This window comes from Ambystoma mexicanum, chromosome 1q (genome assembly GCF_040938575.1).
Source record: "Ambystoma mexicanum isolate Mex_15411 chromosome 1q, UKY_AmexF1_1, whole genome shotgun sequence".
Classification (NCBI taxonomy): Eukaryota; Metazoa; Chordata; class Amphibia; order Caudata; family Ambystomatidae; genus Ambystoma; species Ambystoma mexicanum.
This window is the reverse complement of record NC_090922.1, coordinates 1,162,420,845-1,162,447,707: the sequence shown is the minus strand read 5'-3', so window position 1 is coordinate 1,162,447,707 and position 26,863 is coordinate 1,162,420,845. Positions and strand designations below refer to the sequence as shown.

The 26,863-nt window shown below is 45.0% G+C and overlaps 1 protein-coding gene across 2 annotated transcripts in view; it reads left to right on the top strand.

Annotated features, from left to right (window-relative positions):
* Nucleotides 1-26,863, top strand: part of TNNI3K (TNNI3 interacting kinase) — a 3,214,557-nt gene that overhangs the window by 1,759,334 nt on the left and 1,428,360 nt on the right. For both annotated transcript variants that reach the window (XM_069641910.1, XM_069641909.1), the window contains one exon: nt 16,110-16,162. In XM_069641910.1, the coding sequence (XP_069498011.1) occupies nt 16,110-16,162 (53 nt within the window). The remainder of the gene's footprint in view (nt 1-16,109; nt 16,163-26,863) is intronic.

The window sequence follows — 26,863 nt, the reverse complement described above, 5'->3', positions numbered from 1 at the left end:
GTGTGAGCAGTGTAGAGGGAGTTGTGTCAGTGTGGGGAGACTAGTGGTAATGTGACGAAGAGAGAGTAGTGGTAGTAGTGGGAGGGGAGTAGTTATAGTAGTAAGAGGGGAGTAGTGGTAGTAGTGGCAGGAGGCGTATCCATGTGGGAGGAGTGGTTGTAGTGCAGTGGGAGGGATGTTAACATCAAGGAGTGGAGGCAGCTGGAAGGAGACAGCAAAACCCCAGGGAGAAAGAGGAGACAGTCATGGGGAGGAGAAATGGTAGGTGGACTTGGTAGGATGGAGGAGAGTAAGTGAAGGAGGAGAGTAGTGGAGAGATAGGGCTGGGAGATCAAACAGAAAATGAATACACACCCTACAGCCAATTAGAACTCGGTAGTGTACGGCTAAGTAGATGGTCCCAGAGGGCGATTAGACAACAGTTTCAGGGAACCGTCATTAGAAAAGGCACTGGTAGACAGTAGGGGTTATAGAGCAGTAGCACTAACCAGGTCTATGTATGCCTGGGCTAGCACCACTTCTCCACCTCTTTTCTAGTCGCTACCTTGAATCAATCACATTGCCTTTCTATGATCTTTGTTCCAAGATACACTCTCTACTTTTCGATCTGTGTGTAATAAAACCTGTGAAGCTTTCTGTGAATTATTAAGGTCATCTGTGACACGTGGAGTCATCTTGAGATTCATCAACTCAACCCCTTTACAGAGGTCACCCATAGTCTGGGAACCATGAGAACACAAGATCAGAAAATGAGTATCGGGGAGTACAGCAACTATGTACCAAAAGCTTTCCTCTAAACCTAGAGTCCAAGGACCAATCTTTCAGCCTTTGAAGGATCAGGCATAAATTCCTTTGTGAAGAGCTCTGTTGGAAAGTATTTTTGAGGTACAGAGTGCATATACATATTCGATCCCAGCCAATGAGGAAGTGATGATGGAGACAGATCTAAGAGTACATCTACCTTGGGACTTCATTGGATACGTTCTCCCTAAGTACAACACCCAGAAAAGTGCACTATATAAACTCTTTACTGTGGTTGGCGACCCCCATTGGTGAATCACTCTCCCAACGCTATTCAACTACAGGAAGGAGAAGTGTTTGGCCAGTTCTGCTGGGACACTGTGTGGGATACTGAGGTAGAGCCAGAGAAAGGAAATACCTTTGAAGATTAAGGGTCACTAATGGAGGAATATAATCCCCGTCCAGAAGACGCAACTAGTAGCGAGCAAGATGGTCTAAAGATTTCCCCAAAGGGTTCAATGAATGTCATAACGGCATGGGAGGAACATGAGCGAGAACCAGGGGATCTGCTTGCCGTGTTGGTCTATCCCTCAGAAGAACCCAGTTTGTGACAGCTAATCTTGCCTCTGCAATAAGACAAGAGCCCAAAGTCTGCGCAAGAAAAGATCAAAGACTACAGCCGCTCAGTCCTGGGGCCAAGATCCAGAATGGAGAATCTACAAAGGCCTGCATTAAGCAGGAAGCCACGCAGTCAAAGAAATCTCCAAGGATAGTAGGTACTAGGGCACACACAGAATGACTAAAACCAAGGATCTATGGCAGTAGTCCTCAAGCTTTTTATGCCAACTGCCCCCTGAGCAATCAATACATAGTTCGGTACCCCCTTTACCCGCCCCTCTATGTTAGTGTTATTATTTTTTTATAGCGATAGCTTCAAAATGTGTGATGTCCATACACGAGCACACTGCATTGTTTTGTATATGAGACTCTGACGAGCATGCCAATCAAAGAAGTTGCCCCACATTGTAAATCCACTAGGCCAGTGGTCTTCAAAAATTCTTGGCCTGGGCCTCCCCTGAGCAAAATTTGGGCAGGCCAGGCCCCCCAAAATAAGCCAAATCAACAGTATGTATTGCGCACCTTCACTGCACCCTACTCGCAGTATAGTCCCTGGGCCCCCCCCCCCTGCACCCATCACAGTGGCTGGACTCCCTCATCCCACTCCTACCCAGTCCCTGGGCTCTACCCACACCATCACACAACCTGGGCTCTCACCATCCTGCTCTCACCACTATCCCATGGTTCCCGCGCATCCTGCTCCAACCACACTCCCTGTCCTCCCCATCCCATTCCCGAAACAGTCCGAGAGCCAGAGGCGGCTGGTAAATTTTTTAAGTGGAGGGGCATAACTATTTCCCCCAAAAATGCCATAGCGACGAGCGCAGTAATATGTAATAAATTTGTAATAAAATAATGGGTTAAAATGTTGCATTGTAGAGCATTCTTTTTTAAAAAATGGGTAAATACCCAAACAGTTTGTAATTGCTGCTGGGGGGCCCAGAGGGCAGGCATGCCATGTTTTACTGGACATCCATGATAGATGTCCAGCAAAAATATACCAGCCCTGTCCCCTGGGCCCCACTAGGCCTGACACAATCAACATGGTTATGTGTGTATGCAAGGCGCTGGGGTGCCAAGGGGGAAAGCATGGTATTATTGACTGGACACCTATGATAGAAATCCAGTAAAAAAAATACCATCCCTGTCCCCTGGGCTCCACAACACCTCGGAAGGAGAGCTGATTTTGGCAGGTGGGTAGGGGGATTGTGCAAAAAAGGCATTTTTAAAATGACTTTGTTGTACAACCCTCCTTCCCCCCTCTATCCACCACTTGCCAAAATCAGCTCAACGGACCAAAGCAAACAAACACACACACACACACACATTCATACAGCATTCACTCTATCATTCACACGAGCACCCATCACCATACACTCACACAACACAAGCATTCACGCATCCATACACGTTTCAATAAAATAAATGAACATAAACATACTCTCTGCATTGGCCTGCATGTGGGTGCTGAAACGCCCTGTTCCAGGCTGCTCTGTCTGTATATGCGAGGAGGCGCAGGAGCTCCGCCTCGCAAGTACAGACATGAAGTGCCCCAGCCAGCCTTTCCAATGAGCTATGCAATGCTGGCGAAGCAAAACGCCCCATCCTTGCATGGCTCAGTGAGCATGTGTGGCTGGGGAATGAACTGAACCGTCAAAGAGAAATAGGGTTTCCCTTTGACAGTTCATCCAGCCCAGGAGCACTCCCTCAGCTGGAAAAAGCAGCTGAGGGAGTGCTCATTGTTTCACTCGGCTGGCTCCTTAGCTCCTCCATAATGGGTGAGAGGGCCACTGGGTGGGCGCCCCCTCGCCATTATGGATGAGCCGCCAGGCTCGGACTGGCCTATAGGGCAATGCCTGTACCAAAAATACAAAATGCTAGTGTGGGCCAGTCAAAATGGGCCACCTTTTTGGCCAATGTGGACAGTTACTTTACTATGCAGTTAGTAATATTGACCCTTGTTGCTGAATAAATATTCTATAAATATCACAATGTACTTGCATTTTACCACAACGCACTCCCTTGGGTATTATTCAAACAGTCTGTGAATGAATATCCATTTACAACTGCGGGCCACTTTTTCATTGGTGCCTGAGACAGTGGGCCTCATTACGATCCTGGCGGTGCCGCCGGAGTCGTTTTTTTTCTGGCTTCCTTGAATGGGCAATTACCGGGGTATTACAACCCTGGTGGACCTGGTAATTGCCCATTCAAGGGCACCGGCAAAAAGTATTCCCCATTCCTATTTGAGCCCCGTAGGGCTCAATGGGAATGAGGATGCCTGTAGCACCGTGGTGCTCCAGGCATGCTGTGCTCACTCGTAATATGGCAGTACGGTAGCAACGGTGCCGGTAGAGCTACCAGCACCATTGTTACCTTACCGCCATACTTGTGATGAGGCCCAGTATCATTCTGCAGCCCGACTATGTGAGCTGACCCTGACTATTTATTCCAATCTAAAAAAAAACGGCCACCCAGGGATGAAGTTGCAGCTCCCCACGGTGCCGCGCCCCACAGTTTGAATACCACTGATCTATGGAGATGAGACCAGGAACCCATTGCAAGACCTTCCTATGAGGAAATAGAACAACTGCTGGCAACCCGGTTGCACTAGTGGCCCGAGGTAAGGGCCTGGTTCACTTATCAGAGAAAAGTGAGGGTGAACCAGGAGAAACACCACTAGGCAATCAATACCACATATACAAGGGGGTCAAGGGGCAATCTAATCCTCAACATTAAACTCCCAAGGTGACCTAATCTGGGAAGATTTCTGGATGCCGGTTCAGATCTACGGAAGGATGGTTTGGGCCCTGTTTTATTCAGGCAGTAGCGACAGTGCCATATGACCCGAGCCTTTATACCCGTCCAGTCCTTCAGAAGAGAACAACATGACCACTTGTATTCACAGGAACCGGGCAGCCTGTGATATGGCAAAGGTCACAATCCATATGGGGGCAATGTTTGGAACACACAGTTCATCATAATACCAAACCTTCCTGTAGATTTGGTGTTAGAGAACAGATTATCCAGATTCTAGGAGCAGATGGAATCCATATGCAAACAGGCACAAAGCAGTGGGACACCCTTCATACTCATAGTAGTGACCCAAGCAATCTAATGCTATGCGTGTGGACTTTTGGTACACATATCTGACATAGTGTCCAAAAAGACATCAGGGCTCATGGCCACTTGAGAACCAGGGTAATATCCACCCGGACACAAGGAAAGAACTGGAAAACATCTACGGGGTAATATAGCCAGCAGGAAGGGAAAAGAGGAGAACCCTATGCTAGGATCCTGGGCCATTTACACCACAGACAAAGTCAGCCTTGAGTTCCATCTTCTTATCCAAGTTCCTTGACATCCCAGGCGCTACTATATACGGGAGTAAGAGAGCAGTCATTCAAGTGGATCTAGTGGAACCAGACCATCTGCATCCGCGCAAATTACCCCAGATCATGTGTGTACATGGACCTCTACCCAAAGGCCAATATTAACATCCTGGGCTTACAGAGGGAGCTCACAATGCCCATGATCATCATGCCAGAGTCACCTGACTGGGCCTGCTGGGTATAGATCTTTCATTCCTTGGTCAGTGTCTTGGGGGTTCCATGTGAAAAAGGCCCTGCAAAATGCAATCATGTCTAAAAGTCGCAGGGAAAAGGCTGCAGTGAAGATGCCGTCATTGCCCCCCACATTTCATGTAATGGAAGCAGGAGTCACCCCGGCAGACCCCAACCCATTATACTTTCAACGGGTGTGGGGGACATCCCGGCAACACCTGCTCCCTTTCAACATATAATGGGACTTGTATTACTGTGGCATTTTCCTGGCGACTTTTTGTCATGACTGCCTTTTTCACAGGAACATTTTCGCTGGACACTGTCTTGGGTTGGTTCAGGAATCAAGAAAATACTTTCCCCACTGGAGGAAAATAAGGCAGCTAGAGCTTTAAGACAAGAGCAGGGCTTGGGAGAAAGGGTGGAGGTATGTGGCAGGATCAGGATCATGACCCTGTCAAAAGAGGAGGAGTAGGACCCTTCTCAACCTATGGCAGAAGGCTCACTAAAGTAAAGGTCAGAACTATCCCGCTCTAAGATATGTGATGTGGGAGCTGGGGGTGGGGGTGAGATTTAGAGTGATCAGGTGCTTTTTGTTCTTGAGATTTTGCTAGGGTGTTGAGATGGAGGCTTATTGGTATCAGATGGGGCTCTAGATTTTATATAAAATAGCCAGGTGGTGGGTCCAGGTGATGGGGACTGAAGAATTGAAGTGACTGAGCGCAGGAGCCCTCCCCCCACCTTCGCCGAAAACACCGGAGAACAACAAAGCCGTGACCCCAGCCTGCGCTGCAAGAGCAGCAGCGAGACAACCGTCTGCATCTCCTCACACACGTGAGTAAAGCTGAGCTGAGAACGTCTGTGCACCCCGTCGCCAACATCTGGGTGCCACATTTCTATATTTGTTTAAATTCATGCTGAGGCTTCAAACACCGCCTACGTCTTTCTGCACCTAAGATGGCCACTCGCTCTGTCTGAGTAAAAGCGTTGCGTTGTTAAGCAACGTGGGATTAAAAGACCCACACAGCTAAGGCGTAAGCAAGCCCTCATCTGAAAAGGCCTGTGCTAAAAAGGCCCTATTTGCCCCTGTTCGCCGCATGGAGCCAGGAGCCTTCGCCCACATCCATGAACTGCAACCACATTCTACTCATACTATAGCTGCCTGCCTTCTATGCCCTGCAGGTAATGCGTTACCTGACATCTTTAACTTACAAACTTGCCGTACTTTGAAAATGGCCACCTGAGTGCCAACTCACAAAATCCTAACATTGCACCAAAAGCATTACCAGAACTTATTGCCCTAAATAGATAGCGTTACGCCACATGCATTACAGTTTGTTAAAATGTCAGTTATTCCTGGTACACTGTGCTCTACTGTATCCTATCCCATGAATACCGAACCTGCCTATTTTCCCACTTTGCCCCGTTGCTAGTAAACGGAATTAGCCTGTATCTGATTCCCTGTTAGCAAATGCAAATAGCCTACCGCAATATTCAGTGCATGACTGCATATTGATCTTCCATTACTAACTTGCATTATTTGCATACTACCTGTTAAACAACGATCTTAGTCTGTTTGGATCCAGCCCAACTATTTCAAAATTGAATCAGCCTATTACAACAGACGATGCTTAACTACTCACTGCCATTCCATAACTAACTTGCATTGTTTGCATTCTGTCTGTTAATAACGATTTAGCCTTATACTTGCTTGTATCTTGCCCCACTGATTGTAAAATTGAATTAGCATACTACAGAAGATAGGGTTTGACTATATATTGGCAGGCTAAACTAGACTTGCTTTGTTTGTATACTAACTGTTAAACAACAGATTTGCCCTAGACCTGTCTTTATCTCGCCCCACTGGTAGTAAAATGGAATCAGCCTATTACAAACAGACGGTGTTTGACTGCTCACGGCCTTGCTATAACGAACCAGTATTGTTTGCATACTGCCTGTTAGATAACAAATTTAGCCCTTATGCATGTTTGTATCCTGACTAACTGTTAGCAAATTTGAATTAGCATACTACAGCAGATAGTGTTTGACTATATACTGCCCGCCTAAAACTAGACTTGTATTGTTTACACATTATCTTGCTAAAACTAATCTAGCATACTCTACTGGTGCATATGGTGCCACACTGCCAGCAATCTTTATCTAACCTGCGTAGCTTATCACATCCCGGTATAGCCAACCCTGTGCCTGTTAACTACCATACAGTAACTGGCCTTAAGTGCCCTATGTATGTTATTCTCCTATACCCAATCTTATTGTGGACTGTACTAACACTAGGTTCAGCTCCCACCATTACAAGCCTCTATACCCCACCTGCACCGGACTTCACCCCAATAGGAAACATGGCCGCCATAATGGATGTTACACTCATCCCACCGATTCCAAACAATTTGAACCAACTAGAACCATCAATCAACACTGCTTGCACTCTGAATCCACCTACAACCAATAGACCTTGCAACATAGCTTATCGAAAACCTCAGACTCCGCTCGAGACTATCTAAACTATTCAAACCCCTGGCTGGCTCGTGAATATCAATCCTCTCACTCCACTCTCACCCAAAACCCATAGTCCTTCTCACAAAAAAATCCCAGTTACCGCCGGCCAGTTACAAACCCATTGTCATGCACTGTATATAGTTATCTTATATGTATCTTTAATCATGTTATGAGGTATTGATGTATTGTTTATGCCTATTGTATGACTAATATAGGCCTCAAGAGAAATTCCCACATAACAAACAAAATACCATAACTGTAAATATCTATCCTCTCACTCCACCCTCACCCAAGATCCACAGTCGTTCTCACAAAACAAATCAGCAGAACAAACCACAGAATGCGACACTAGAGGACAAAACAAATAACTATACCTTACCCAATCCCTCGACAAGAAACCATGCTCCTGACCTCAAGGGGGCATTAATAAATGCCAGATCTTTAGTAGCTCATGCCACGGAGATGGCCAATCTAATCCAGGCAGAAAATTACAATTTTCTAGCTATTACTGAATCCTGGCTACATGCAGCAGCCGGCCCTGCCCTCATGCTCACAGTTCCCGACAACTACACTATTCTTAGAGCAGATAGATCTGAGGCTCCCGGTGGAGGCATAGCTCTAATAGCTAAGGCTAACCTAGACATGAGACTAGCCCCTTCGCCTGACGTCAATCTTGTGAATCCCTCACGGCTAAACTTCCTATTTCTGGTTCCCAAACACTTAGCATTCATCTAATATATAGACCCCCAGGTCCCATCGGATCATTCGAGGAGGACATATCCACCATTCTCTCCTATAGTTAAAAGAATCCTCACAAGAACTCTTGTTAGGGTACTTCAACCTGGGACTTAACGACCCCCAAGACCAGCACGCATTAATAATTGCCAATGTTCTTACTGAACTTGGACTCTCTCAAAGAGTGACACTACGTACAAATGACAAAGAAAGAACACTTGATTGGGTGGCAGACTACAACTGTAGCTCCTATATCACTGTCATAACTCCACAGCTATGGACAGACCACTATCTCATATCATTTACATTAGCAGCTAAAACTCCCTCAACAAAAAACAACCGACATGCCCCCTCTACTCTAACAAGAAATAAAAAGAATATTACGGGAGATAAATTACTACCCCTAATATTACTGACAGTTAACTCACTATCAGAGACTACTGATCCCACTACTCTAGTTAACGAATACAATCAAATTATGACTGAAACCTTAGACACCATTGCCCCCTAAAAATGCAAAAAGTAAACCCAAAGCCCATTTGAATTCTCGGTTCACCCCACACCTCAAAACTCTGGGAATGGAAAAAAGAAAATGCAAAGTTATGTGGAGGCAACTACCTTCGGATGATAACAGATCTAACCTTATCAATATATCATCTCTCTATAAAAAAGAAATTCTCCTCACCAAACAGGAAACATACAACAATAGAATCCTACAAGCTAACTCAAGCACAAAATAACTTTTTGTAATCCTAAAAGAACTTAAAACCCCGGTCCCTGTGCCAGACACCAGCTTGTAGGACAAAAGTTGGTGCACACATATACAAAAAGCCTTACCTAACAAAGTAGTCTCTCGCCAAGATAAGATCACCCAAAAAAAAGCCACTCTACCCAAGATGGTCCCACCAGCCAGTACTCCCACGCTTTCTCATAAACCATCACTCCGTTTCAGTTTCTCTAAAGTTTCTATTCTTGAGATTGAAAAAGTCATTCTCTCACTGAATACTTCAAATTGCCAGGGGGATAAATGCCCAGCTCAACTCATTAAAGATGCCGCTAGAGACCTGTCACCCTTCATATTGAAGCTTATCAACGCATCATTCTCTACAGGTACCATACCTAGCAATTTAAAGGAGTCCTTGGCACTCCCCCCTCCTCAAAAAACAGTCACTTGATCCAACCATACCAACCAATTACAGGCCTATTACTACAGTGCACTTCTTACTCATAATCTTAGACAAGGTAGCTTATCTCCAAATACAGAAATACTTGGAGCAGAACCAATTATTACGAGTCCGTCAATCAGGTTTCAGGCCCCAACATGGTACCAAAACAGCACTGATTGATCTCAAGGCCCAAATCGACGAGCTTAAGGACAATGGGCATTCTGTCTTTCTACTCCTACTTGATCTCTCCGCTGCGTTTGACTCGGTGGACCACAAGGCCCTATGTAATCACCATGACTCAGCAGCCCACTTCTCTCAGGAAGCCATAATCTGGATCCATTCCTTTCTGAGTAATAGGACCATGCGAGTCTTCTCACCCTCAGCAGCAGCAGACCCCATTCCTATTCCTTGTGGAGTGCCAAAGGGTTCATGTGTCTCACCCACAACGTATAATATATTTACTAAGCCCCTTTTCCATGATCTTGACCTTCTTGGTGTCACCCACATTAACTATGCAGATGATACCCAGATTCTCATAATACTTACTGGGGATTATGAAATGATATATGATATGATATCATAGTTTATTTATATAGCGACTAGACAAAATGTGTTTCAAAGCGCTTCAAGGCAAGGGAGTGAACAAGGGAAAATACAACGGCATTCTTACAGTAAGGATGTGAAATCAACTATCGTACTCGGCCTGCCGACATTTCAGATAGTGCAAGTGCTGAAACATAGATAAGGAAGGGAGGGGGAGAGTGGGAATGAACGTTTCAGATAGTGCTGGAGGGAGGAGGGGCAGTAAGGGGATGAGGGAGTAAGGGGATGGGGGAGTGACAGACGAGGTTGCTATCATACTAGCTCCAGGGACAATTCTGATAGAGTAATTGCATAGAAGAAATTAAGGGGAGGAGTGGACAAGAAAGGAAAAGGGAGAGGGGAGAGGAGGAGAGAACAGAGAGTAAGCAGTCAAAACAAGTAGTGAAGCAAGGATTTAGCCTTGGTAAATAGAAGGTACCTCATCATCCAGGCATGGATGGCCGCCCACGGTCTATGCCTGAATGATGACAAAACTGAGCTCATTATCTTGGGAACAACTTTCAACCTCAATAAACTAGGCCACAAATACACCTCCTTTAATATAGATGGCAACACTGTTAAAGTGGCCAAAGAGGTAAAAACCCTTGACTTTTACCTACATTCCACACTCACCTTTGCCAAACAGGTCAACTCTATGGCCTCTGCCACTGCTTTCAGATGCAAGCTAATTAGACCAGGTAGACCATTCCTTTCCAAGAATAGCTGCATCATTTTGGCCAGAGCACTTATCTTGTCTAAATTGGACTACTGTAATTCCCTATACCTTGATGCCAATAAGTACATTACCAGCAACATTCGGATTCTCCAAAACAATGCCCTTAGAGCTGCTCTGGGTATTGCGAGAAAGGAGCACATGTCAGAAATAGGGAGACAGAACAATTGGCTCTCTACCAGTGACAAAATCCTGCTGAAAACTGCCTCGTTAACACACAAGTGCCTAAACAACGCTGGACCTCGCTATCTCATATAGAGATTTCATATAAAAACCTCCAGCTGGCCTACTAGAACAGCCAATACAAATTGCTTGATCGTACAAAGGTTCAAACTCACGAAAGCTGGGGGGAGCAGTTTGTGGGATATTTTGTCCCATTCCAATGTGCCCCACTGCATCACTTTACAAATGGGGAAAGAAACAGCCCAAAATGGATGCGCTGACTCCTGTGCGCGCAAAAATCTGCAAAACTGCATTTGGGTCCCAACCACAAAAAGCGGCAAAGCCTGCCATACACAGTCAAGGGGGTGCAAAAAACAGAATTCTGACTGCAGGAGCATGCCAGTGGGTTCTGTTACATTCAACATGGAGCAAAGCAGCAGGATTGTGCTAAAAACCAAAAATGCCTTTAAAATGTAGCTCTGCAAGATTCAAACGTGCTGTTGTTGGCGCTAGATCCATTTATGTTCCATTGAATCAGTGAGATTAAAAGGGTACTGAAAATCCAGGTATATCCAGTATGGCCAGAGGAACTGGGCCTCATTGACTGACAGCAGTTCTGAAATGTATCTAAGGAAAAGGCAGTCCAGGAACATTTGTTTTCAGTTCCACAGGAAAAATGCGGCTAAAACTGCAACATGTAACAATTTCAGCTGTGCAGACAGAAACTTTAAACAAAGGCTGGATACATGTATCCAGACTGCAAATAAATCCCAGCACTCAACAGTGCTGAATAAAATGTATGTGCTGCATAGGAAAAGTGGATTTAAAAGAATTCAGTTTAATGTGTTTTTTGAGGAAGAAAGTGCAAAATTGCCTATCTTGAAAGGCCCCAGGCAAAGACAATGGCAGGCTTGAACACTCATCGCTACACGGGAGGGGCAGGATGTTCCATTCTCCAGGAGGAGCCTCTCATTGAACTTCGAAGGACTTGCCAGTTGCTCACACTTGTGAAGCAAGAAAAAAAAAACGGACATCGATTTTGAATTTAATTTGCTTGTTTTGCCACAGAACTTCATGACATTTAACTTGGTGGCAAGAATAAGTAAATGAGTGAAAAGTGCATACATATAAATTTGAACTCATGTTTAAGTTGAAAACTTGGTAGGAGTTCTTACTCCATAAGGAACAAAAGTTATGCAAAAACACTAATTGCACATAGACTATTAATGCTGCAAATCTAATATTGTGTACCCATGTCATAGGGGTGATTGCACATATATTTACCGAGTTAGAAATTGTTAGGCCAAATCTTTATGATTAAAATTGCCAAAATTCAATAGAAAGACAAGACCATGTCTCACTGACGTGGGAGTTGGATGTAAATGTAAACCACAAAATATGTAATGTATGTGTCTAATTTTATTTGAGGGCATAAGTATATAAATGTGTATTTGTGGGAAAGTTACATTTTGGACCCAATAATAAGGGAGGTTCCCAAGTCACATCATAAAACATGACAAAACTTTCTGTCATCCTACCAGCAAAGAGCAAGGTGGTATCTGTGCCTTTGACCAACCATAGCCTTGGGGGTGTGGGTTGTAAGTCTTCCCCTACCATAAACTGAGTGATGTCACCTGGCAGGATAAATAAGGAAACCTCACAACACACAGACACACACTGATTCCTGACTCCATCCTGATGTCCGCGTGGTGCCCTGTTCCAGAATTCCCCATCTTGTCCTGATCTAGACTACTTTGCAAAGCCAAGGCCTCAGCAGTGCTGAACTCTTTTCAGCTAGGCCCAGATCCTGAACCATCCGAAACTTCAGGAAGCAATGTTGATCCAGTCTGGCTTGCTACCATTAAGGCTTTCCTGCTGAAACTCGCCATTACGCAGATCTACAGTAGTCAGCAACCAGAAGGGTCAATGCAGTCCAGTCTGAGGTGCCAGTCCAATTAACAGAACCGCCCAGCTGACCTATCACACCAGAAGTGCCTTGCTGCCTCTAGACCTGATCCAGATGACCAGAACCCTGACGGTCCAAATCTTAATTTAAGGTGGACAGTAAGTATCAATAGGAATCATAGTAAGCCATATTATATTTGCCTTGTCCTATCCCAATCTATAACCCATCCTCTCTTTAACTTAAGAGCTTGTAATAGTGTCACACCAGTCTTGAAACCTTTGATTTCTTGTGCTAGTGATAATTTCTTTAAAATCCTTTTGTCTTGTGAAATCCCAAACCCTTAAAATCATCCCACGGGTAATCTGACTGAGTCCTCCAAGGCGGACACAGTGGTGCTGGGGTTAGTTTCTGCTGACCACTCTGGAGCTTACTGTGTTTCAAACTGGTAACCAGCTTGAATACTCTGGTTTAGAGCATCCAGAAACAGTGTATTTGACTCGTTTTTCTTAAAAATCGCATAGGGAAAATTAGGCGGGAATTCGCAATTTTGCAAAGGTTTTACACGTTTGTTTTCCCATTCAAAGTATTTCCAAACTTCCATTCTGTTTCAAAGCGTGTATTGTTGCTCATATTATAGATTATGTTTGTAGGATCTTTTTAGTGTTGCTCCCATAGGAATTTATATCAATTTAAGGATTTTTGCACACTTTTCCTTGTTTCACACAGCCATTATCATACGTCATTTTAAAAGGTGTGCATTTCCCAAAACGTTTTTCTCTCTTGTTTGGGGAGGGAAGATTGCATTCAAACCCTACACATCGTGTTCTATATTCCTAAATACCTGCTGCTTACTTACATCTGTGTAGAATTGCTTCTTTGTGAGTAGAGAAATTTGAAGGGGAAAATCTTAACTTAAGCGCTATCTTTTCAAACAAGCCAAAACTGTTCTTTTCTCTTTGTTTTATATTCTGTGTTGCTATAAGTGAACTCAACTGACTTACCTACTTTCTGATTTGTATTGTCACCACATTGGTGATTGCTGCCCCATACATATTAAAAACTATGTTTGATTTGAATTTTAAATAAATAAATAAATCATACCTCTACCAACCAGGCTGATTCCTGGTCTATTGTGACCTGGGGGTATTTTGAGAAGGGGTGTGATATGAGTGGTGTATCACTCAGAAAATTGAACCTATAGACACAATAAATAAGTATTTCATTTGTGCATTGCATGCTAGGCTGAGACCCGGGTGTAAGTTTCTCAGACAAAGCTGCACTGCTCTGGAACTCCCTACCCACCTCACTGGGGGCGGACCAAACCTACTTGAACTTTAGACATAACATCATCAACTGGGTTAAAGAAAATTACTACTAATGCATCCCAGTTACGCCAGGCATTTACAAACCCATTATCGTGCACTGTATATAGTTATCTTATATGTATCTTTAATTATGTTATGATGTATTGATGTATTGTTTATGCCTATTGTATGTATATATTACGTAAATAACCCATTGTCCTTACCTTCTCTGTATATATCTGTCTCTCCTTCCTACACAGCTCTGTAACCCTAAACTGAAAGTATTCATGTCTCTCCTTCACCCTGATACCCTCGGGTCTGGTCTGCATTACAAATAAATAAATAAAACAAAGAAACAAACAAAACAAACAAACTCATTCTGAGAGAATAGCAGGTCAGTGGTATGAGTGAGAAGGTGGGACGGATGGGAGTCACATCAGGTTAAGCTTAGAGGTTCCATGTTGCGTTTTAATTCGTATTTGACTGGGTTGTCAGGTTGGTCCTTGAATGGTGTGAGTTGCAAGGTCAGGCCACTCAGGTTGCTAGCAAATGCTTGGTTAGGTTTGCAGGGTGTAGACCACATGACTGTGGCAGAAGTCATTTTTGCTAGGTAGGCATTGACGAAGTTAAAGCTGATTCTTTTCAAGGGTAGCCTGGATCCATGTAATAAGGAAAAGCCACTGCCATGGGCAATAATACTGTGGTCAATGTGGAGAGTGATGAAGATCCACGGGATCAGTTCTAACACAGACAGAAAATAATGAGCCAGGTTTCCATGCTGCATACAGGCCAGGCCAGGATTTTTTAATACAATTAAGTCTGGTTGGTTTATAGTTTAGTTAACTGCGGGTCGAGCTCAGTATAAGGCAGTTTGGGTGAAGATTATGATCATTTTGAAGGTCGGGTTGTTGATTGAGGCGTGAAGTACAATATTATGAAGTTGGATGCAAGGGCAGAGTAGAAAGAATATTATAGGTTTTTATTGGAGAGATTACGTTTTTAGGAAGTTTGAGATTAAACGGTCGGAGAGAGAGGCATATGTCCGATAGAGTAGAGCACATGTTGGTTCCTGCTTGGGGGGCTGGCCTCGTACCTTCCTACATATATTTGTTTTTTGGAAGTACTGTTATTGAGAGTACTGATGCAGGGCACCATACCTACTTCATAGCATTACAGTTGTATTTGCAGAGACCAGATGTTTACTGTTGCTCAACTCTGTAGAAGACATTTTATCCACCCAAGGAGCATGAGGGGCTAAATGAAGTTGGTGTGAGCCGAACCCGTGGCCATCACATCTTACACAGATCTGTGAAGTGGTCGCTTTAGTTCCCTGAGCCACAGACAGGGTCCGGTGCGCTCTGAGCTCATTTGCAGGATGTATCGCCCTCTTTCTTCTCAGTGCCACCGCCCTGCAGTCTTTGACCGATGGACCTTCACATGAATATATTGGATGCATGTTTTCCAATTCTGTCTGCTGAGTCTTGGGGCAGAGACTAGCAGCAGGTGAATAGAGTATTAATGCTTTAATTGTGTTAACACTTAATGTTGACTATATGACAACCCTGTGCTGGGACTTACAAGAGTTCTGCGAACGCAGCAAAACTGTCAGCGCTGGCATTAATGAGCTAGACAAATAAAGAACCCCCACGAAAAAAGTTTCAGAAACGTCTTTGGACATCTGTGGCGTAGGCTCAACATTTTTTTTTCCACTTCAAGCTGATGACTGTGCAGATTACTCAAAACACACGTACGTGCTCGATTTATGCTCGTTCTAATTGCCTTATTCTTAAATGACTCTGTCGTTGGCCTGGAACTTTGAAAAACAAATCTGTTAATGTTGGCAATTTGTATTCCACTGAGTTGATTGTATCATGCAATTAGCAATGTCAAGCCGAAAGTTTAAAAACGCATTAGTCTCTCGGAAGCTTACTACCAAGTATATTGAAGTGTAAATGCTCGCATTGAGAAATCCGAAGGCCAGGTTCCATTAGATTGTTCAGTGCAATTTAGGCGGTAATGAACAGACGCGGTAAACATCAGGAAAACAGATTTAGTAACCTTACACTCTCTACATTAATTCTACAGCCACAATATTCTGCTCTACGAAGATGGCCATGCTGTGGTAGCAGATTTTGGAGGTAAGAGTGCATATCATGCTGACATGAATGGATAATTAGTGCATAGCAGTTGTATTGTGTTTTTTCTTTCATTGGGTGATAGTTGATTCATGTCTGTCTTTCTTCATCTAATAAGATAGCTCAGTGAGTTAAATGTCTGTTTCAGAAGTTTATACTCCCTGCAGTCACAGGTTTGAATCTCAGCAGCAGTGATTCGTACCAATTCTGGGCATGATTCATGGAAGTGTTTTATAATGACGCAATCTCATAGGAAAACGTTTTGTGAATCTGCGATGGCGCAACTCTTGCTGAAGCATCTGACACTTTTCACAGACAAAAAAGGCCTGACTCTGACCTGGTTCAGGGAACGAAGGAGTGTCCACCTTCACAGCGAGAGTAACATGCTATTGGAGCCCTTTTCAAGAAATAACTACATATTTATCATTATTCGAAAAGAATACGGCCATATTTTGAATTTCTTTGACTATCAAAAATAATGCAAAATCGCATGTTTTATCTGATGACGAGTGTCAGGGTCTGACTGGGACAAGAAATCGACCCGGTCACCCAAAAAAAAGTGGCCCACCCCTGCCTTAAAAAAGTGGCACACCCCTCGCCTCACGACCCTTGACTTCTGATGACATCACAAGTGTAATTTGACCCCACCCAAAGTGACATACCGGGAAGCGATGAAACACGACTTTTCACCGCTTGACAAAACAGGAAGTTACATCAAATAGCATTGCTCCCAAGTAGACTAAGGGCCTCATTACGACTCAGGCGGTAAGGGTTTTACGGCGGCGTAAACAGCGCCGACCCTTACCGCCTGAGTACGAGGTCCCTTAGCGCCATGGCGGACTTAACACCTGCTTTTAGCAGGTGTTAAAATCCATGGCGCTAAGGGACCATGGAGTTAATTACGCCACCGTAATTTACGGTGGCGTAATTAACGCCTTCCCCACTCCCATTATGCCCTATGGGGCAAAAATGGGAATGGGGAAGGGTAAATGGGGATTGGGGACTTACCGCCCCGCCAAACTCGGAATGGGGCGGTAAGTCCGCCAACCACCATGGCGTAAACATAGTTTACGCCATGGTGGTAAAGTCACGGCCCAGGCGGTAACTTACCGCCTGGGTCGTAATGAGGCCCTAAATCACTGTGAATCCAAGCAGACGTCCAAGGTCAAATGATATGTTATTGTATAGCACTTACGCTTAAGCTCTTTTTTTTTTATAGAACAAATATGCATACAATATCACCCAACCTGTGTTGGTACTCATTTATCGACCTAAAAAGGATGAAAGGCTTTTTGAAAAATAAAAAACATTTGCTTTTCCCAGAGGGAAAACTACCCTCCATTGAACAGGCACACACCCTAAACCACTGCACGGATTTCCTACAAATACAAAATAAGCTGGGAAAAACGGGGTACAGCTGTGCCTTCTGGTGGTTCGTTGCAAATCTGTGAAGTTTGTTTAAAACTTTCAGATAACAGGTTCCCCAGTACCAAACACTATTAAATATATTCATGGTGCATTGCAACAACCAAGGCTTTCCAGAAAGTTTCAATTTTTTCAGTGCAGGGCTTTCTCACGAAATGGTGGATTTGCGGGCGCTTCATTACACGGTAGGCGGAGGACCAAGGTGCTATTAGCACCTTGGTCCATGCCGGTAAAATACCGGCACCGCCTTGGAGGAAAGGGGAATTACCGCCCTATTCCAAGGTTGGCGGGTGGTAATTCCCCCTCCCCCCATTGCCCTTCCCCATTTTTCCCCATAGGGCTCTATGGGAATGGGGAAGGCGCTAATTACGGTGCCGCAAATTGCGGTACCGTAATTAGCACCCTGGTCCCTTTGCGGGTTGGTTTTTAACGCCTGCTAAACAGCAGGCGTTAAAGTACTAACCCACAAAGGGACCTCGTAGTAAGGCGGTAAGGGTTTACCGGTACCAGTGCCCTTACCGGTACCGGTAAACCCTTACCGCACTACGTGTAATGAGGCCCATTGTGTGTGTATAACTTACATATTCACATGAATCATACATGAGAGACACAACGTGTTCCCAACTGGGATTTCTCGCAAAGATGGGAAAAACGTTGCTTTCGCAGGAGAAAATTGTGGTAGGTTCTGGGCAAAATACTGCAAGCTTATGGGGAAAATTCCCAAGGTGTGTAGCTTAGAAACACACTGATAATAGCGAAACATGATTTCAATGATGATATGAAAGCCAAGACATTAGTACTGCAGGTGGTTGGAGATAGACCATAATAAACCCATTGACATTAATTGAAAAAAAACGTTAGTTATGAGAGAGTTAAGTAGAAACAGTTCAATGCAACAAAACCATTAAAATTCAATGAAAAACCTTTACATGAAATGACATTAAAGTGTTGCTTTAGTGCAACAAAACCATTTAAATTTCGGAAGGTGTTGGGAGCTACATCACCTTAACTGTGGCACCCACATTTCACAGCCAATGAGCATATTGCTGATAACACAGATGACATCAGGGACAACATCTAAGATGACATCACTTATGACATCAGTTATTTCATCGTCTATGACATCACTGGAAACTACAGCATGCTGAAGACACCAAAGATTTCATCACAGATGACATCAAAGGTATATTAAAGGAACATACCTGTCAGAATAAAAAGTTCTCTTGGTCTAGTTCAAGGCGTATGACAAACATATAATACAGCTGTATGTGTAGTGCATGGTAACAGAGATGTAATTATACACACCCTCATTACAAGTCAGGCGGTGGACCATGGTGCTATTAGCACCATGGTCCATGCCGGATTCCACCATGGTGGATGGCGGAATTACCGCCCCATTCCAAGGTGAGTGGGGCGGTAATTCCCCATTCACAATTTGCCCTTCCCCATTCCCATTTTTGCCCCATAAGGCATAATGGGGATGGGGAAGGCGCTAATTACGGCACCGTAAATTACGGTGCCGTAATTAGCACCAAGGTCGCTTAGCGCCTTGGACTTTAACGCCTGAAAAAAGCAGGCGTTAAAGTATGAATCAGGCGTTAAACCCTTAATGCCTGACTTGTAATGAGGGCCACAGGCATATTATGGGATAAAGTAGCAACAGGTCCTGGCAATAGGCCAACCCAAGAGGCCACATTGGGTGGCATGGCAGGGGCATGCCCAAAGGTCATGCCCCAGGTAGTGTGGTCAGTGGCCACGGTCCCAGCTCTGGCAAGTGGCACACAGAACCTGTAGGGGGATAGAGTGGTGATTTTGGGTGGCATGGCAGTGCCTAGGCAATGTGTCAACAGACTATGACTAAAATGTCACTTCCAATAATAGTGTGTCAAAACTCCCTTGACTGCCTTGTGACTAACCTTGCTTGTACCAGGATGATACCTGTCTCCCTTTGGGTCTGAGGTTCCTCCGCTATGCCTCTCTTTGACTTTACAGGTTTGGGGTTAAAATGTAAGAAGGATGGACGAAAGGCTTTTTGAGAAGAAAAAAAAAAATATATATATATATATTTTTCTCCAAACCGGCCCAGGCATGGCCAGAAACTGGCCCCCACTCTCTAGGGACGATTTCGGCCCGGCCACGGGCCGAAAGGCGCAGGGGCCAATCCGACCCTGAGTAGTGTACACAGATAAAGCACCGCACGGGACTGCAGGTTACGTGCCCTCTCTACGCTTGGGGGTAGTACACATCTAATTAACGCTTCATTTCCTGAGGCGGTTTGACAGGAGACTATTATTGGTACAATATGCCAGTAAAAGTGATGGTTACTTGGCGTTTTGGCAGGGCCAAAAGCGAGCTTCCCAAACACTTTAAAAAATCACAAAGCAGAAGGCACCCTACATATAAAGGTTATCGTTGTATTTACCTACGACACTGTAACAACCACTTCATAACTTCATAATAAGGCCTAAAATGGACTGCACATACTTCGAAGTGGGTTGGAGACGTGCAACCTCATTCTGACTCTGCCGGTCCGGAAATAATAGGCCAGTAATTACTGGCACGTTTCCATACCGGATTTGCTGTTATAATTATTCTTTTGTAACACGCTTAATACCAATGACCGTTTTCTAAGCTCAGGATGGAGATTCCAACCTGTGTTGGGCCGCATTGTCTTGCTTCCAAGACAAACGCATTGCCCCTGAGCTATCCTTCTTCACTGGAGTGCAGGTGAGGTCGACTGATTTTCCTCCAGACAAGAGTTGAAGGTAAATCAGGCATCCCAGTGGCAAAAAACAGCAGGTATTACCGGTTCAAGTACTACCAGCAATCTCCATGGAATGGGGATTTACCTACCGTTGCCGGCACATGTAATATGCCGGTAATTCCGTCATATCAGGCGTCAGTAAAGGTAAGTCCATTTTCCAGTATCCCACCAGAATTACTGCGGGATACCAACAAACTTATAATGAGGGCCTTGGTGAGAGGAGGAGTATGCCGGTCTGGAAAAAAGTGCTGGTGTTTTTCCGTATACCAGCATGTTACTGGACCAGCATACTCCAAGTTTGCCGGTGGGGGTTGACTGAGAGCTGGAGGTAAATCAAGCCCCCATCGGCAAAAAGCAGCCGGTATTTCCAGCACTTGTATTACTGGTGCTGGAAATACCAGCAATTCACCCGATCGAGTCCTATGGGACTCCATGGAATGGAGAATGACTGCCGTTGCCGGCACCTGGAATATCTCTGAATTACTGTTATATCAGGTGCCAGTAACGGTAGGTCTGTTTCCCGGTATCCCGGCGGATACCAGCAAGATACCTAAAAACATATAATGAACCCCGTTTCGGAGAATAATGCAAACGTCACAGTCATGGTGTCACCAGCACATCCACACCATTGCGCAATTTCCCTTTTTTAAATCCAAAAATATACACACATCATATTTTAGACAAGCTGTGCAATCTGAAACCCATCAGCAGCACTTTCCCAAAATAAGATTCTGTTAGATTTTGTTAAACCTGCAGCTGTATAAAAGCAAGTGTTCAGTGTGCACTGTATGAAATACAATCACAGGTGGCCTAAAGAGTACACACACTCACATCCTGCATGTTCACATGGGCCTGTCTAGCAGTGTATCGGCTCCTGCTCCGAGTGTCTCATAAGAGTGTGTCGGTGTGTGATTCTCTGTTTACACATCGGGTTGCCCTATTGCATCACTTGCCCTGTAAAATAATGGCACAATACACACAACCCCTCGAATGTGTGAAATTTCACGGAAAGCTGTCCACTTCGTGCCTTTGAGTCCAGCTATACATTGAGGTGACAGTACCTGAGGGTCAACAGAGGAGGATGGGATAATAAGCAAGCATTAGCAATGGCAATATGTTTGGTGTTAACTGTTGTTCTTTGCATTATGCATGTATAGGCACCAGGATGCAAAGAGGAGAGTGCAACGTTTGAAAGGAGGATGTGACAATGGGTGCAGTTGGGCAATAGAACAAGAAGAGCAATCCATTGCACTGGTGAAATGTTAGCCCCGGTGCAAATGCTGACAAAAATTAAGCTATGCTACTATTTAGGGCCTTTAATATAAGCTAAGGAAACTGATGTGTTTAAATTCCCAATAATATGCGTGTGCATGTTGAAAGACTCACAATAAAGATGTGAGGTAGACCCACCCCTCTACCACCTCTGCAGGGTGTACCTCAAGCCTGTACCCCTCCATGGAAGTCTTTCAAATGTGGAAACCTGCTCCAAGTCGCTGCTCTTAACTCTCGTTCTGCTGTCAAACACTCATCTGACATCTGTCACCTGTCACCTCCTCGAAAAACTCAACCTATATGTCCTTGGTTTCACCAAGACATGGTTTATGGGCAGTTCTGTCACAAGGTTAGACACTCCTCCCTGTGGGCTACAAGATCCTCTCCGAACCCAGAACCAACCCGAACCCAGAACCAGTAGAGTAGCCCTGATCTTTCTGGAGTGGGTCCCGGCCTCTCTCATCCCTGTGCAGGCCTACTCCTCCTTTGAATGCCTGGTCTGCAGGCTCTCTATCTCTCCTGACCTCTCTCTAACTGTGGCCACCATCTACAGGCCACGTGGCCAGGTCGCCCTCTTCCTCTCTAAATGGCCAACCTCTCCACTTCTCTCTTTGCCTCTACTTCTCAACTTCTCCTCGGAGATCTCAACATCCACATGGGTGCTTCTAATCCCTATTCTGTTTTTTTTGCAACCTCTGTGACACTCTCTCTCTTTTTATTCTGTCCTCTGGCCCAACGCATTTTACCGGACATACTTTGGATGTTCTCATCACCTCAGACATGCCCCTCTCTAACCCTCTCACCACTCCTCTCTCTTGGACTGACCACTTTCTACTCTCCTCTCGTCTGGAACTTTCTATCCCTCAGGCAAAGCTCCCCCCCACAGCACTGCCACCTACCTTCACAGTCGATCGGGCCATGGAGCGTATACCAGTGGATGCCCTTGCCTCAAGTTTCTTTACTCCTCCTACTCCTGTGGCTGATTTACAACCTGCCACAGCATTTTTTAATCTGCATCTTTCTATTTCCAACACCCTGGACATCCTTGCCCCTGTCATGAGAATCCGGCAGAAGCCTACCTCCTAGTAGAACTCTTGGCATGATTACTAACTTGCCATCCTGAAACGTAAGTGCAGGGTGACTAAGAGGTGGTGGAGGGCTTCTGGTGCATCCTCTGACAAACTGGCCCGCCACCTGCTCCAAAAGCAAAAAAGACTCTCTATCCTGTCCAGCAAGGGAGCACACATTCAAGCCCACGTCTCTGCAGCCTCTAATAACACGGCCAAACTCTTTAAAATCTGGAAGGAACTGGCCAATTCTGTTGCAGTCTCTAACTCTCCTGTTCCCTCCCAGGTCCTCTGCACGTTTCTGGCCTCTCACCTCTCCACTAAAACATAGGACATCCTGTCCTCTATCTCCTCTTCCTATCCTTCTTCCTCTCTCAGCCCCCTTTGGCTGTCCGATCTATGAAAGTGGCGTCCAAAAATGTGCTCCCCTGCTCCTCCGGAACCATCAAGGACCAAATTAACACCCTAGCTCCAGCCTTAGCTGGTTCCTGTAATTACTCTTTCGCCACTGGAAAATTCCCCTCTCCCCTTAAGCACTCCCTTGTGCACCTCTTCCTCAAGAAGCCGTCTGTCGATGCTACCTGCCCGGCAAACTATCGCCCAGTCTCCATCACCCATTTCCTAGCCATACGCTTGGAAAAGCTGGCCATCTCCTAGCTTATTCTCCACACTGAATCTGTTTGTTGTCTTCATGAGCATCAGAGTGGCTTCAGAGCTGCCAGAGGCATGGAAACTGCTCTCCTGAACACCTGCGAAGATCAGCTCTCTAACCTTGATTCTAGCATTCCATCTGTCCTCATCCTCCTTGATCTTTCCTCTGCTTTCAACACGGTCAACCATGCCATCCTGATCAATCCACTCCGTGAGAACCTGGGCATCACACATCAGGCCCTGGAGTGGTTGACCTCCTTCTTCATGGACCGCCCCTGCCAGGTCCAACTTGGTCCCTTTCTCTCTGCCTGAAACCAAAAAAGTGATGGGTGGAAGGTTTATAATTCATCTGAACCACAGGCATTGCTCTGGGCACCACTGTTTTTAGCCCATCTGCGCAATTGCAAAAGGGGTCCAGTCATATGCAAATCAGTCAGGTACTGCTCCAATGAGAGCAGCCCTGCCCAAACTGCTAATCCGTTCCCCTCTGCACGGAAACACAAGCAACCCCAGAAATGTTTTTTCAGAATTGTTGGGCCTCCTCAGTGAGGTGCAGCTTAATTCCTTAGGGTGCAGCGAGCCAGGGACCCAAGTCTGGGCATATCCTCTCTCACATCGGGAGACAAACTGTAACCAAAAAAGTGATGGGTGGAAGGTTTTGAATTGATCTGAACCACTGGCATTGCTCTGGGCAACCTTCCACACCACTGTTTTTAGCCTGTCTGCGACATTGCATAAGGGGTCCAGCCATCTGCAAATCGGTCAGATACTGCCACCAATGGGAGACGCCCTGCACGAACTGCTAGGCCAGGTCCCCTCTTCACGGAAACACAAGCAACCCCAGACATGTTTTGGCCTTGTTGGGCCTCCTCAATAAGGCGCAGCTTGGATCCCTATATCTACCTGTGGCATTCCCCAGGGCTTCTCACCCTCGTTTTCAACCTCTACTTGGCCCCTTTGGCCCACTAGTTCTCTACCTTCTCCTCTAATTTTCAGTGTTATGCGGATGACACTCAGCTTTCCTTCAGGCCCCCCTCATTCTCCTCTCTTGCACATTCCTGACTGTCTATCTGCGATTCAGGATTGGTGCACCTCCAACAATCTCTGCCTTAATGCCAGTAAGACAGAGATCCTTTTCATTGGGACCCTTGCCCTTGCCCCTGACTTCCCACTCTCATTCTGGCCACACACCTTGGGCCCTCTTCCTTCGCATTCCTGCAAGGCAATAAACCTTGGTGTCATCTTCAACTCCACTCTCTCTCTCATCACATCTAGGACGTCGCCAAGAAGTCCCACTGCCAGCTGCACCTCCTCAAAATGTCTCACTTTCCCCCAGAAGCTCACTGTCTCCAGAGCCCTGCTTCTCTCTAGGCTGGACTGCTGCAGCAGCCTTTTTCTCAATCTGCCTTCCTCTACTCACAGCCCTCTGCAACTAATTCAAAACAGGACTGCAAGACTTATCCTTGGCCTCAAACCCAGGGACCGTATCTCTCCAGCACTGAAATCTCTCCACTGGCTCCTGGGGGCTGAAATGATCAAGTTCAAGACCCTTTTTATTGTCCACAATGCTTTCTGGAGCCGGGGCCCACACTACATAAGCAGAAGCACATTTGTGTTTAATACTTAATAGAAGCCCTATCTGTTTGAACACTTCATTAACAAAATGTGTCCCATTATCAGATCTTAGCACTTCACACACACCCCATCTTGGAAAGCTCTTGTGTACTAAAAATGTTGTTGTGCAAGTAACATCAGGGTGTGTACATGGCCCTCCCTCGATCTACTTAGAGAAGGGACACACCACCACTATCAGATACCTATAGCCATCCATTTTTGCTGAAAAGAATAGTTTGGTCAAGGTATTACTTCTCTGATCATTCTCAGTGTATTCCCAGCAGTAAACCTTTGACACACACAATGCAGTTCACTAAAAAGAATGCAACATGTTCTAAAAAATTTGGAATGAACCAGTCTTCCGCAATCGTTGCACCTTGGCTCTCCCTAGTTACATACGCAGGGTAATTCAGATGTTCAAGCGCTATCTTTAATAATTCTACTGGCATCACCGGCTTTCCAGTGCTATCCTGCTGCCATAATGCTTCTGTGGGGAATAGAGAACCCCCCTTGTTTCCATAATTCCTGCCTTTCTTGCAGTGCACCTCCTTGAATCTCCATTAATTGGGTCATTGGTAATCTATTAAACCCTTCTTGGATCACCATGGTCGTGACTACTTCCTCCCTTACACTCGGAGTGAAAGAACAAGGAAATATCGAGGCTGAGTACCACAAAGGAAATACACCAATCACGGGCTAAAAGATTCACAGATCTTTTATTACTGTACAATTTACAAAGCAATACAGATAGCTATCTGGTGCCCAACACCCTGCAATGTGTACCAGCCCAACAGAGAGAGGTGAGAGAGTGCAAGAGTGCTGGACGTGTAAACATTCATACTTTTATATAATTTCAAGTAATATTGTCCAGCCTCTCTTCATGTTAATAATTTGTGGTCTAGAGTTCATGCCTGGTTCACATACAGTTTATACAATATTATGCAAGGGATTACATAGGTTTGCATTTCCATGGAGGCACAATAATGATATATGTTCTTGGATCCCGCAGTAAGCCTTGTGTAACATCTCTTTACTATTCTATTCGGCCTATGTATATGCTCGAGGTTTGTTCTTCAATGTCCCAATGTGTATACAACGATGAGTCTTGTGAGCGCAAACAACACTTAACCAACAGTTCATATGCAGCACAAGGTCTCATTGCCTAGCCTAAACAGTTGGCTCTCAAACAGCCTAAACATTAACAGAACTCAAAGGTCGGGAGGCTTGGTTGCGGGCTGAAAACATAGTCCACCATTTTAGAACGAAGAACACACGAGTACAAATCAAAATGGTGGCTGAATCTTAAAATGGCAGCGAAGTTAACATAAAATCAGAACTTTGCAACATAGTTTTCCGTGTAGCGTGACTAGGCTTAGGCCAATATAAATATTAAGGAGGTATTATATGATTACCGTTTAACAAACCCTCCTTTTGGCCTAAGCCAAGAGCTTTAACAAAAATAGCCACTTTACTCGTAACTCCACGTTTCAATGTCCATACATCCTGAATCACATTCATCAGATATATCAATTGCCATCAGATATTTGACAGTAATATCCTTCATCACAAAAACATTAGTGATCTTCTCAGGTGTATGCATTTTCAGTCCTAATGATCCTACAGTTTGCGCACAACATCCCCCTAACATCGAACATATGGCAGGAAGACATTGTATGCAACAACAGCAGGACAACAAAATTCCAAGGATGTCAAAAGCCTCTTTCTTTCTCACCTTCTTTTTCTCCTTGCTTGTGTTCTTCCGGGATGAGGCTTCTTTCTTTTTCACCGACCGTGACTTGTACAGGCTGGAACGCGAGTCCTCGTGTTCCAGCGTGTAAGCCGACTGCCAAGCCGGTAGCGTTCGAATTCCAGGAACAAATGTCAATGAATCCAGGAAGGAAGGTATAGGAA